The 14,886-nt window shown below is 39.9% G+C and overlaps 1 protein-coding gene across 1 annotated transcript; it reads right to left on the bottom strand.

Moving 5' to 3' along the window:
* Window positions 1-1,848: 1,848 nt before the first annotated feature.
* On the bottom strand, window positions 1,849-2,979 carry LOC119527259 (transcription initiation factor IIA subunit 1-like). Its single transcript, XM_037827109.1, is given in 1 exon segment — window positions 1,849-2,979. A coding segment is annotated over 1 exon segment (1,131 nt).
* Between the last annotated feature and the right edge of the window lie 11,907 nt (window positions 2,980-14,886).

Here is a 14,886-nt window from a genome sequence, read left to right on the forward strand (position 1 = left end):
TCCCAGTTTCATTAATTTAAAAAGTATGTGCTTCTGAGAGTAGTGGGGTCAACAAATGAATCTCCCCCCTCTCCCCCAAAAAACTAAATTAATATAGTCAAAATAAAAACTGTACTCCCAATCATGGCATCTAAAGAAAACTTAACTACTAGCATGCTAGAAACCACCATTTACATCAAAGTTGAGAACATAAGTTAAAGGAGCCAAGTTGGTAAGTAGGAAGGAAGTAGGGAAAAAATTCAGTAGGCTTTTTGAGAAGTTTAAAGATTTGTGTTAAAAAAGAGTGAAGAAGAAAAAACACTATGTAATAGATCACAGTTTTCTCCTTTGCAACGTACTTTAAAGTGTTTGTGTGTTACTTCTAGAAACACACAAAGGCAAATAATCTGAAGACAAAAATGGAAGACTACAAAAATCCATAGACAAGTAACTTAAACAAGTGAATTTTTTCGAGATAAATCATGAAAAGTTGAATTAGTTCTAAGAACACAAAGGTGAAGACAAGTGATTCCTGCAATTCTTCCAGGCAGCTACTTCACACAACGAACACAGCATTGCCACATTGTTCTTTGGAGCCCCTTATATAATACTATGTAATTCTTAATGTACATATTAAATCTGTTATTTTTAATATACAAGTCCAGTTTCTATGCTTTCTCCCAGATGTGCAAACTGGAGCCCATGTCTATATTATCAGTGACCTAAAAGGGCTACCAAATGAAATAGAGGTAAATTTGTACTTAGTGACCTACACCTCCCTCCACCCTCAAAATTTTCCCCTCAAATTACAAAGTTGCTTTTTAAAAAATTTGTTCAATTAGAATAATAGGCTTTTTCAATTCTTTACTAACAAACAAAAGAAACTTTTATAATTACTAAATTGTTTCATAAAAATCCAGGTCCTCACTGCCTGCCCTGTTTCAATCAATGCTTCAAAATGTTATCTGAATGTTTAGCTTCAGCCCTAACAAGAAAATCTACATCTACTTATTTGTATACAATTTCAGCTAGATGCTACCTTTGTGAAATAAAACCGTATTCCTGAGGAGCCAATTGGGGTTTCTTATAAGGTATGAGACTAAAAGAAGCAATACAGTAAGAAAATTTAAGTTGTCATTTTCATTCCACTTAACTCAGGCAAGACCCAAGTCTTTGAATTACATTTACTAAGTATGAAAACTTAATTAAAAGAAATATTCATTCCTGGGTCAAGTTTTGCCTCCAAACTAAATTTGATTACCTTTAACTCTTAAATAGACGTTTCATAGAGCAGGGAAGGAAGACGTAAATGTTACTGAGGAAGAGTAGCAAGTAAAAATATTTAAGACATATGAGAGTTTTAAATTGTTTCCTTACATAAGTGAATTAAAATTCAACACCATAATTCTTACCCTTTTGTAAAAAGCTTACACAACTTTCACCAGTTATAACCGCATGCAATAAGCAGTTTCAGTTCAATCTATCAAAAGGGAAGTTTCTTCAGTTCATTCCAACAAATATCTTCTGATTTAACCCAAGTTGGAGGAAGGAATATAGACAAAGCTTTACATGCTAAGTATTGGTGGCAGGTACCTGTATTTAAAAATGATGATTATGGTTTTCCTATACAAAAACTAAGCCCTTCCCCCTCAACAACCCCAGGTGCTACAGTTCCACAGCTTGCCAGTTAGAAGTAGTGTCTATGTTGTCAAGGTCTATCTTTGTTCCAGTAGCTTTGCTTCTACTGCACTTTTTTGACATGCAGAAGTTAAGTTTTGATGGGTGTATGTCCCAAGTTTCAAACTGTCCACTTAAAAAAATTTTTTTAAGTTTGTTTTGTTTTATTTATAAAAGAAAAGAAGCAACTCTTCACCATTCTGCATCTCCAATGGCTTTGGAAAACACATAATCTCTTCCATTAAGATTCACAATGCCATCCTTGAGATGAAATTTCCATTTGTTTTTACTTCTGTGTATCTTATCATATTGGCAGACAACAACATTTTCTGTGTCAAAGAGTTCCTGCCCTTCCCCATCACTCACATCATCTTCACTATTGAGGGGCTCTTCCTCCACCTGCCCATCTTCAGCTCCACCTTTCTCTTTGTCTTCCTCTTCATCATCATCATAATCTTCTTCTTTGTCTTCATCTTCTTCAGATGATGTATCCCCACTTCCATCAACTTGTAACACTAACGGAGCTTGTGATTGAGCAGGCTGGGCCTGTGACTGCTGTCGACCAGTTGCGGTTATCTGTGCTTGTGCTGCTGTAGGTGCCGCCATGGTTGTAGGTATAACTTGAGTCTTATTTCCTGTAAATAAGATTTGCTGAGGCTGGATGATGACACCTGCTTGTGGTGTAATCACTCCAGGAAGAGGGGCCAGTACCTGTTGGATAACAGGAGCTTGAACTCCATCAGGCTGCATTTGTGGTATAACCTGCTGTTGTAGAACCACTGACTGCTGAGGTTGAAAGATATACTGGGCACCATTGGCTGCTCTGAGCACCTGAAGAAGCTGGCCTGAATTTGTTAATATCTGTTGAACGGGAGTCACACCTGCAGGGAGTGCCAAGGTAGCAGCTATGGCAGCAGCACTCATGTTTGATGCATTCATATGTTGTATCAACTTAGAATCAGGAACAATAACTTGTGGTGCTGTAGCTTGCTGGGATGCAGGAATAAGGAGCTGCTGGGTCTGAGCTTGCTGCAGTACAGTCTGTTGTGGTTGAGCTTGCTGATGGTGGTGGTGATCGTGATGCTGCTGCTGCTAGGGTTGATGCTGCTGCTGAACTTGCAATAAAAGCTGCTGCTCTTCTGAATGAAGTCCATCTACTGCCCTAGACTGCATTAGCTTATTCTCCCATAAAGTTTTTAGTTCCATGAGGACTTGTTCATCCACTCCATCATCCAAAAAGATATCTCTCACATCATTAATAACATCTTCAATCACAGATCTATATAATTTAGGCACAGTGTTTGTATTTGCCCAGTTCGCCATTTCCACACACAACACAAACAAGAGGGGGGAATCCTGAGAAAACAAAATCAAAACAAAACCAAAAATAATTAAAACAAAAGCCAAGACACCCGGAGGGTGACCCAAGCCACCACAAGATTAGAGAAAAATTTTAAACAAAATCGAGTTCTAAGGGAGTAGAGAGGGGAGCAGTGAGAGGAGGAGGAGGCACTCCTTTCAGAGCTAAAAAACCTCGAGAATCACCCTACAAAAAAAAGCCACGACCCTTCAGGGGTCTGGGGGGCATCACCTGCTCCCCACTCCGTGCGAAGGAGGGAAACCACCACTGGTCGCCATTCCCTGCACCGCCGCTGCCGCCACCAGCTGCAGCTCCAGCCGTGGGTCCGCCCGCTTCTCCCCTTCATATAGCGAGCCAACAAGCTGCACGAGCGGCCGCCACCGCCTGCCACGGAGAGACCCCACCCTATTTTTAACACTTTGCAAGGCTGACATTCATTCGTTCTCCCTCATGAAAGAACATATTTGTACATTTTATCACAATTGTTGAGCCCTCTAGGTTTCACTGAGTTATACAGTCCCAGTCTTTATCTTTCCTCTTTCCTTCTGGTGTCCCACATGTTCCTAACCCTCCTCTTTCAACCATATTCACAGTCATCTTTGTTCAGTGTACTTACATTGCTTTGCTGCCATCACCCAAAATTGTGCTCCAAAACTCTCACTCCTATCTTTTCCTGTCTGTTTGTAGTGCTCCCTTTAGTATTTCCTGTAGGGCAGGTATCTTTTTCAAAAACTCTCTCATTGTCTATCTGTCAGAGAATATTTTAAACTCTCCCTCATATTTGAAGGACAGTTTTGCTGGATATAGGATTCTTGGTTGGTGGTTTTTCTCTTTCAGTATCTTAAATATATCACACTACTTCCTTCTTGCCTCCATGGTTTCTGCTGAGAAATCCACACATAGTCTTATCAAGCTTCCTTTGTATGTGATGGATCACTTTTCTCTTGCTGCTTTCAGGATTCTCTCTTTATCTTTGACATTTGATAATCTGATTATTAAGTGCCTTGGCCTAGGCCTATTCAGATCTATTCTGTTTGGGGTATGCTGGGCTTCTTGGATCTGTAATTTTATCTTTCATAAGAGATGGGAAATTTTCATTGATTATTTCTTCTATTATTGCTTCTGTCCCTTTTCCCTTCTCTTCTCCTTCTGGAACCCCCATGACACATACATTCATGCATTTCATGTTGTCATTCAATCTCCAGAGACATTGCTGATATTTTTCCATTCTTTTCTCTATCTGTTCTTTGGTGTGTAGGCTTTCAGTGTCTTGTTCTCCAGTTCCTGAGTGTTTTCTTCTGCCTCTTGAGATCTGCTGTTGTATGTCTCCATTGTGTATTTTGTCTCTTGTGTTGTGCCTTTCATTTCCATAGATTCTGCCAGTTGCTTTTTTTGTACTTTTGATTTCTACCTTATGTATGCCCAGTGTTTTCTTTATAGCCTTTATCTCTTTTGCCATATCTTCCCTAAACTTTTTGAATTGATGTAGCATTAATTGTTTCAATTCCTGTATCTCAGTTGAAGTGTAAACTTGTTCCTTTGACTGGGCCAGAACTTCATTTTTCTTAGTGTAGGCTTTAGTTTTCTGTTGTTTAGGCATCTGGTTTCCTTGGTTACCCCAATTAGGTTTTCCCAGACCAGAATAGGCTCAGGTCCCAGAAGGAGGAAATATTCAGTATCTGGCTCCCTGCGGGTGTGTCTTAGAAGATTGAGACACTCTGTGAAACCTCAAGCCACTGTGTTTTTCCTTACCTGCCCAGCAGGTGACACCTGTCAGTCTGTATCTCCTGACTGGTGTAAGGAGGTGTGGCCCATTGCTGTTTTGCTCCAGGCTCTGGGGTCTGGCTCTGAATGGAAGGTGGGTAGTAGAGCTGGGCACCACCTCTTTCCTCTTAGGGAAGATACACCCCTAGGGAGTTTTCATTTGCATTTAAATGGGTTCTTTGTCTCTCTGACTCTGCTATCTCTACCCTTGTCTGGGTCAGAGAACTTGGAACTGAAAATGGCTGAGGCTTTCTCCACTGAGCTGCTCAGGTTGAAAGAGAGAAAAAGGTACAGAAAGTCCCCTTTCAGGGCCACTCCACAGCCCCCAGTTTCTTCCACCAGCCAGATACAGCACCTGGTCTTCTGCGCTCCCCCTCCTGGCAGTGAGAAGTCCCCTGACCCTTCAAGGTCTGTCATCACTAAAAGCCTCTGCTTGCTGGGGATTTGCAGCTTGCATTGAGCAGTCCATGTTTTCCAATTAAAACCCCAGTTGGAGCTGGACTAAGGAATATTCACTTGTTCAGAGAGTGCGCGCTTCATGTGAGAACATTTTTATCATTGTACTTTTAGTTATAGCCCATCATTTACAATAGTGTTCACTGTTTCTGTTGTACAGTCCTATACTGTTTTTTTAAATTTTTATTCTAGTGACATATATGCAACCTAAAATTTTCCCTTTTAACCACATGCAAATATATAATTCAGTGCTATTAATTACATTTGCAATGTTGTGCTCCTACCACTACCATCCATGAACAAAAATTTATGATCCACCCAAATAGAAACTGTACAAGTTAAGCAGTAACTTCCATTTCCTACTCCCACCCTGTCCCCTGGTAACCATATTTTAGATTCTGTCTCTTTGAGGCAGTGAGATCATACAGTATTTTTCTTTTTGTGTCTGGCTTATTTCACTCAACATGAGATCTTCAAGGTTCATCCATGTTGCCACATATATCAGACCTTCTTTCCTTTTTATGGCTGAATAGCCTTCCATTGCATACACACACACACACACACACACACACACACACACACACACCACATTTTGTTTGTCCATTCATTGGTTGATGGACACTTAGGTTGATTCCATCTTGTGGCAATTGTGAATAATGCCTCTATGAACATTGGTGTGTGAACACCTGTTCAAGTCCCAGCTTTCAAATCTTTTGGTATGTATGTGGAAGGAGGATTGCTGGGTGATATGGTAATTCTATACTTAACTTTCTGAAGAACTGCCAAATTGCCTTCCACAGTAGCTGCACCATTTTACATTTCCACCAACAATGACTGAGTGTTCCTATTTCTATGCATCCTCTTCAACAATTTAAATTTTCTGTTTTTTAAATAGTAGCCATTCTAGTGTGTATAAAATGGTATCTCCTTGTGGTTTTGATTAGCATTTCCCAAGTGGCTGGTGATGTTATGTGCTTTTTGGCCATTTGTATATCTTCTTTGGAGAAATGTCTATTCAATTATTTTGCCCGTATTTAAAATGGGTTGTTTGTGTCTTTTTTGTTGAGTTGTATGATTTCTTTATATATTCTGATATTAAACCCTCATCAGATATGTGGTTTCCAAATATTTTCTCCCATTGAGTAGATTGTCTTTTTACTTCCATAAAGCCTTTGATGCACAAAAATTTTAAATTTTGACAAGGTTCCCTATAACTATTTTTTCTTTTGTTGCTTGTGCTTGGGTGTAAGGTCTAAGAAACTATTGTGTACCACTAGATCCTGAAGATGCTTCCCGATGTTTTCTTCTAGGAGTTTTGTAGTTCTGGTTCTTATATTTATGTTTATGATCCATTTTAAGTTAATTTTTGTATATGGTTTGAAGAAGGAGTCCACATTTATTCTTTTGCAAATGATCATAGAATTTTCCCAGAACCATTTGTTGAAGAGACTATTCTTTTCCCATTGAGTGGACTTGGCACTCTTGTCAAAAATCATTTGGCCATAAATAAGAGGTTTAATTTCTGAACTCTCAATTTTATTCCATTTGTCTATATTCCTGTCCTTGTGCCAGTACCATGCTGTCTTTTTTTTTTTAATTGAGATTGTTCACAAATGATACAATTATCCAAATATCCAAAATGTACAATCAGTTGCCCCCAGTACCATCATACAGCTGTGCATCCATCACCATAATTAATTTTTTTTCAATTTTTAGAACATTTTCATTACTCCAGAAAAGAAATAAAGATAAAAAAAGAAACCTCAAATCCTCCCATACCCCAACCACCCTTCCTCCATTATTGATTCATATATTGGTATAGTACCTTTGTTACTGTTGATGGAAGAATGTTAAAATACTACTAACTGTAGTATATAGTTTGCAGTAGGTATATATATTTTTTCCTATATGCCCCTCTATTATTAACTTCTAGTTATAGTGACATACATTTGCTCTAGTTCATGAGAGAGATTTCTAATGTTTGTACAGTTAATCACAGACATTGTCCACCACAAGATTCACTGTTTCATACATTCCCATCTTTTAACCTCCATCCTTCCTTCTGGTGACACATGTGACTCTGAGCTTCCCTTTTCCACCACATTCACAGACCATTCAGCACTGTTAGTCATTCTCACAACACACTGCCATCACCTCTGTCCACTACCAAACATTTAAGTTCACCCTAGTTGAACATTCTGCTCATAATAAGGAGCCACTCTCCATTATTTAGCCCCATTCTATATCCTGGTGTTCCAGTTTGCTAATGCTTCACTGGAGGATGGCCAATGGCATCCGGAAAACCTCTGTTAGTTGGGAAGGTATGTGGCTGGCCTCTGCTCCAGAGTTCTGGTTTCAAAATGGCTTTCTCCCAGGTTGTGTTCCTCCCTAGGCTTCAGTTCCTCAAAAATGTCACTCTTAGGTGCTCCTGGGGGCATTTGTCCTCTCTTAGCTTCTCTGGAGCAAAATTCTGTTTTCAAAGGCCATCTCCAAAATGTCTCTGTAAGCTGAAGCTCCTCTCTCAGCTCCTGTGTGTTCTTCAAAGTGTCCCTCTTGGCTGTAGCAAGCCTGTTCCTTCTGTCTGAGCTTATATAGTGCTCTAGTAAACTAATCAAGGCCCATGCTGAATGGGCGGGGCCACACCTCCATGGAAATTATCTAATCAGAGTTATCACCTACAGTTGGGTGGGTCGCATCTCTGTGGAAATGTTCAATCAAAGACTTACAATCTAATCAACACTAATAATGTCTGCCCCCACAAGATTACATCAAAGATAATGGCATTTGGGGGGACATAATACATTCAAACTGGCACACCTAGTAACTTGTATTTCATGTCTATGAGTTTACATATTATAACTAATTCATATCAGTGAGACCCTGCAGTATTTGTCCTTATGTGTCTGTCTTATTTCACTCAATATAGTGCCCTCAAGGTTTCTTCATCAACCCATTTTTTAAAGACAGTTTTGTTCACACACTATACTTTCCGTCCTAAGTAAGTAATTGATGGTTCCCTGTATAGTCAAGTATTTATGTATTCACCACCATCACCACTACCTATGTAAGAACATCTCAATTTCTTCCACAGAGGAAGAGTCAAAGAAGGTAGAGAGACAAAAGAAAAAGAAAAAAGAAAGAGAAAAAAAATGACAGCTAGGAAGCAAAAAAAGGAAAGATAGCATGAAACCAAAGTAGAATAAAGAGTCAGACAACATCACCAATGTCCCATATCTCTCCCTTATGCCCCCCATATGCATTTAGCTTTGGTATATTGCCTTTGTTATGTTAAAGGAAGCATAATACAATGTTTCTGTTAATTATAGTCTCTAGTTTGCATTGGTTGTATTTTTCCCCCAATCCCACCCTATTTTTAACACCTTGCAATGTTGACATTCATTTGTTCTCCCTCACGTAAAAACGTATTTGTACCTTTTATCACAATCATTGAGCACCCTAGGTTTCACTGAGTTATACAGTCCCAGTCTTTATCTTTCCTCTTTCCTTCTGGTGTCCCACATGCTCCTAACCTTCCTCTTTCAACCATACTCATAGTCATCTTTGTTCAGTGTACTGACATTGCTGTGCCACTATCTCCCAATACTGTGTTCCAAACCTCTCACTCCTGTCTTTTCCTTTCTGTCTGTAGTGCTCCTTTTAGTGTTTCCTGTAGAGCAAGTATCTTTTTTTAAATTTATAATAGCTTTATTTATAATTCTCAAAAATTGCAAGCAACCAAGATGTCCTCAGTGAGTGAATAGATTAACCAACTGTGGTAAATCTATATAATGGAACATCATTCAGCAATGAAAAGAAATGACCTCTAAAGCCATGAAAAGACATGGAGGAACTTTAGATAAATATTGCTAAGTGAAAGAAGCCAGTCTGGACAGACTACATGCTGTAACATTCCAACTATGCAACGTTCTGGAATAGGCAAAACTGTAGAAACAGTAAAAACACCAATGGTTGCTAGGGGTTCCAAGTATGGGAGAAGAGATGAATAGGTGGCACCTAGGTCATGTTTAGGGCAATGAAACTATTCTGTATGATGCTGTAAGCAATATATGACATTATGCATTTGTCAAAACCCATAGAAATATACAACAAAAAGAGTGAACCCTAATGTAAACTATGGACTTTAGGCATAATATTCTATCAATATAGGGTCATTAATTGTAACAATATACCACACTGTGCAGGAGATGGGGGTGAGAGAGGTTACATGAGAACTCTGTTCTCTTTCTGCACAATTTTTCTGTAAACCTAAAACAGCTATAAAAAATAGTCTATTAAAAAAAAAGTGAATGACCCTTAAATGCCCCAATCTTTATATCACTCCTTTAAAAAGTACAAGATAGTTTTGGGAAGAGGACTTTTTGGAGTCTCATTGGCCACTTGAGGAACCTGGAAGGCCTTTCCCCAGGGAGAGTTGTGGGGGCTGATTGTGTGGTGCTGAGCTATACTTGGAAAATCTCTAGTTTTTACAAGATTTCCATGATATCTGAGTTAAAATGTAGAAAAAGGAGTGAAGAGAGGAAAGTTCAAGGGGTGGGAAAATGCTACTTTTATAAGGCCTGTACTATTTGCTATTACTCTGATATAGAAATCCTAGTCCACCATACTGGAGGGGTTTTCAAATTCCAGGCTGTATCTTAGACAGTAGGCTTCAAAGCCTTAGCTTGTCCCACTGGACCAGGTTCACTCTGGAGATAGACCTACAGCTGGACCAGCAAAATTGCTTAGCATGTTACCCTATCCTTCTGGCTGAGGTCTTGTGAGTGAGATACTGATATAGACAGCTGAAGGAAGAGCTGGATATCTCATTCTCATCAGGAAAACTGTACAATTCCATGATTTGGGATATGTCATAAGCATTGGAGTACAAAGCAGGAACTGAGGCCACAAGCATTTCCAACTCTTGATCTTGCATTTGGGTTTCATTTGTGGAATTCCCAGAGAAGTCAGAGTCCTGTGCCCAATTGGAAGGGCCTAATGGCTGAGGTGGAAGGAAGCTGTAGAAATGTGAAACCACAGGAAAAAAAGAATAAGGATTGGTGCTTGCTCTGGATGAGATGGACACATTCTCCTTGGCTAGAAGGATCTGGCTTGGTTTCTCTAGTGATCGCTGTTGCTGCTGCTGCTGCTGCTGCTTCCTCAATTTGGATCACTGGTTCCTGAAACAAATCTTCACTCTTGACTCCTCTATGTTGAGTTTCAAAGCAAGTTCCTTCTGGGTATTTTTATCTGGAAACATGGTCTGGCTGAATAGAGACTCCAATTCTTTATGCTGTTTGTGGGAGAATGAGGTACGGTCATGATGCTTCCTCCAAATTGAGGAATTGGCTTGATCCTGAGGTACCAAGTACATGCTTGAACCTTGCATATTTATAAAATGGTCTGGCTGGGGAGTCTTGGGGCATTCTGTTCATCAGGAATATGGGATCTGCTGGATTCCGTGGTATCAAGTTCATGCTGGAATTACCCATGTTGACAAAAGTGTCAGGCTGGGGATTATCTGGGGCCATTTTGTTCATCAGAGATCCCAAAATCTGAGATGGAAAGTTGTGATCCACTTGTTCTTGTGGTATCATGTTCACGCTGGAATCACCCATGTGGATAAAAGAGTAGGGCTGGGGATTCTCAGGGGCCCCTCTGCCTGTCTGGGAACCAGTGGGCTCCATTGGTAGGTCTATCATGAATCCCTCTGAAGTTTCCATTTTTAATCCTGTTTGATGTGTCTCTCTCTGGAAATGCAGTTTCTTCAGTGTGTCCTCATGGTCTAGAGCAGGTATCTTGTTCACAAACTCTGTCATTGTCTGTTTGTCAGAGAGTGTTTTAAGCTCTCCTTCATATTTGAAGGACAGTTTTGCTGGATATAGGATTCTTGGTTGGTGGTTTTTCTCTTTCAGTATCTTAAATATATCACACCACTTCCTTCTTGCCTCCATGGTTTCTGCTGAGAAATCCATACATAGCCTTATCAAGCTTCCTTTGTATGTGATGGATCACTTTTCTCTGGCTGCTTTCAAGATTCTGCCTTTATCTTTGATACTTGATAATCTGATTATCAAGTGTCTTGGCATAGGCCTATTCAGATTTATTCTGTTTGGGATATGCTGGGCTTCTTGGATCTGTAATTTTATGTCTCTCATAAGAGATGGGAAAGTTTCATTGATTGTTTCCTCTATTATTGCTTCTGTCCCTTTTCCCTTCTCATCTCCTTCTGGGACACGTACATTCTGTGTTTCCTGTTGTCATTCAATTCCTGGAGATGTTGCTTATATTTTTCCATTCTTTTCTCTAGCTGTTCTTTTGTGTGTAGGCTTTTAGGTGCCTTGTTCTCCAGTTCCTTAGTGTTTTCTTCTGCCTCTTGAGATCTGTTGTCATATGTCTCCATTGTTTCTTTCATCTCTTGTGTTGTCCCTTTCATTTCCTTAGATTCTGCCAGTTGTTTTTATGAACTTTTGATTTCTACCTTATGTATGCCCAGTGTTTTCATTATACGCATCATCTGTTTTGCCATCTCTTCCCTAAACTTTTTGTACTGATTTAGCATTAGTTGTTTCAATTCCTGTATTTCAGTTGAAATGTATGTTTGTTCCTTTGGCTGGGCCATAACTTCATTTTTCTTTAGTGTAGGTTGTAGTTTTCTGTTGTCTAGGCATCTGGCTTCCTTAGTCACCCCAATCAGGTTTTCCCAGACCAGAAGGGCTCAGATCTCAGAAGGGGCTAATATTCAGTATCTGGTCTCCCTGAGGGTGTGTCTTAGAAGATTGATACACCCTTTGAGGTCTCAAGCCACTGTGCTTTTCTGCCCAGCAGGTGGTGCCTGTCAGCTTGTCACTCCATAATGGTGTATGGAGATGTGGCACATGGCTGTTTTCCCCCAGGCTCTCGGGTCTGGTTCTGAATGGAAGGCAGGCAGTAGAGCTTGGCATCACCTTTTTCCTCTTAGGAAGATACAACCCCTGAGGAGATATCATGTGCATTCAAATAGTCTCTCTGACTCTGCTGTCTCCACTCCTGTCTGGGTCAGAGAGCTGTGAACTGAAAATGGCAGAGGCTTTCTCCACTAAGTCAAAATAGGGACACAAAGCCCTCATTCAGGGCCAGTCTGCGGCCACCCTCAGTTTCACCCTTCAGCCAGAGATAGCACCCAGTCCTCTGGGCTCCCTCTTCCTCCCATAGTGGTCCTCTGGCTCTCCAAGGTGAGTCATCACCAAAAGCCTCTGTCTGCTTGTTGGGGATTCATAGCTTGTATGGAGCAGTCAACATTTGTTAATTAAAATCTCAGTTGGAGCTGGGCTGAGGTATATTCACTTGTTCAGAGAGTGCTGCTCTCTAACACAGCGAGGCTTTGCAGTTTGGGCTGCCATGGGGGAAGGGCTCTCAGCTTGGGCCTGCAGTTTTTACTTACAGATTTTATGCTGTGATCTTGGGCATTCCTCCCAATCCAGCTTGGTGTATGATGTGTGGACAGTCATGTTTGTCCCCCAGCAGTTATTCCAGATTATTTACTAGTTGTTCCTGGTTGTTTATTAGTTTCTCCAGAGGGACTAACTAGTTTCCACTCCTCTCTATGCTGCCATCTTCTTCTGATTCCCACTACCATGCTGTTTTGATTACTGTGTCTTTGCAATAAGCTTTAAGGTTGGTAAGTGTGAGTCCTCCAAATTTTTTCTTCTTTTTCAAGATGGCTTTGGCTAGTTGGGATCACTTTACCTTCTGTATAAATTTGATGATTGGCTTTTCCATTTCTACAAAGAAGGCTGTGGGAATTTTGATTGGGATTGCATTAAATCTTAAATTGCTTTGGGTAGAATTGACATCTTTACAATATTTTTTTCTTCCAATCTATGAAAATAGAATGTCCTTCCATTTATATAGGTCTTCTTTGGTTTCTTTTAGCAATGTCTTGTAGTTTTCTGTGTACAAGTCCTCTTCGTCCTTGGTTAGATTTCCCTAGGTATTTAAAAATTTTAGTTGCTATTATAAATAGATTTTTTTTCTTGATTTCTTCTTCAGATTGTTCATTACTAGTGTATAGAAACACTACTAATATTTGCATGTTGATCTTGTACCCTGCCACTTTGCCAAATTCATTTATTAGTTCCAGTAGTTTTCTTGTGGATTTTTCAAGATTTTATCTATAAAAGATCATGCCATCTGCAATAGGGAAAGTTTCATTTCTTCCCATCCAATTTGGATGTCTTTTATTTCTTTTTCTTGCCTAATTGCTCTAGCTAAAAATTCCAGTATAATGTTGAATAGCATTGGTAGTAGTGAGCATCCTTGTCATGTTCCTGATCTTAGAAGGAAAGCTTTCAGTCTTTCAACATTAAGCATGTTAGCTGTGGGAATTACATAGATGCCCTTTATCATGTTGAGGAAGTTTCCTTCCAGTCCTAGTTTTCTAAGTGTTTTGTCAAGAAGGGGTGCTGGTTTTGTCAATGCCTTTTTTGTACCAATTGAGATGATGGTGTGGGTTTTTTTTTTTTCCTTTGTTCTGTCAATGTGGTGAATTACATTTTTTTTTAATCTTCATTTTATTGAGATATATTCACATACCACGCAGTCATACAAAACAAATCGTACTTTCGATTGTTTACAGTACCATTACATAGTTGTACATTCATCACCTAAATCAATCCCTGACACCTTCATTAGCACACACACAAAAATAACAAGAATAATAATTAGAGTGAAAAAGAGCAATTGAAGTAAAAAAGAACACTGGGTACCTTTGTCTGTTTGTTTCCTTCCCCTGTTTTTCTACTCATCCATCTATAAACTAGACAAAGTGGAGTGTGGACCTTACGGCTTTCCCAATCCCATTGTCACCCCTCATAAGCTGCATTTTTATACAACTGTGTTCGAGATTCATGGGTTCTGGGTTGTAGTTTGATAGTTTCAGGTATCCATCACCAGCTACCCCAATTCTTTAGAACCTGAAAAGGGTTGTCTAAAGTGTGCGTAAGACTGCCCACCAGAGTGACCTCTCGGCTCCTTTTGGAATCTCTCTGCCACTGAAGCTTATTTCATTTCCTTTCACATCCCCCTTTTGGTCAAGAAGATGTTCTCCGTCCCACAATGCCGGGTCTAGTTTCCTCCCCAGGAGTCATATTCCACGTTGCCAGGGAGATTCACTCCCCTGGGTGTCTGATCCCATGTAGGGGGGAGGGCAGTGATTTCACCTTTCAAGTTGGCTTAGCCAGAGAGAGAGGGCCACATCTGAGCAACAAAGAGGCATTCGGGAGGAGGCTCTTAGGCACAACCATAGGGAGGCCTAGCCTCTCCTTTGCAGCAACCGTCTTCCCAAGGGTAAAACTTATGGTAGAGGGCTCAACCCATCAAACCACCAGTCCCCTATGTCTGTGGTCATGTTAGCAACCATGGAGGTGGGGTAGGCGAATACCCTTGCATTCTCCACAGACTCCTCAAGGGGACACTACATCTTTTTTTTCCTTGTTTTTCTTTTTTTTTTTTTTTTAACTTTCCCTTCTTTTTTAAATCAACTGTATGAAAAAAAAGTTAAAAAGAAAACAAACATACAATAAAAGAACATTTCAAAGAGACCATAACAAGGGAGTAAGAAAAAGACAACTAACCTAAGATAACTGCTTTACTTCCAACATGTTCCTACTTTA

Source organism: Choloepus didactylus, chromosome 1, assembly GCF_015220235.1.
Source record: "Choloepus didactylus isolate mChoDid1 chromosome 1, mChoDid1.pri, whole genome shotgun sequence".
NCBI lineage: Eukaryota > Metazoa > Chordata > Mammalia > Pilosa > Megalonychidae > Choloepus > Choloepus didactylus.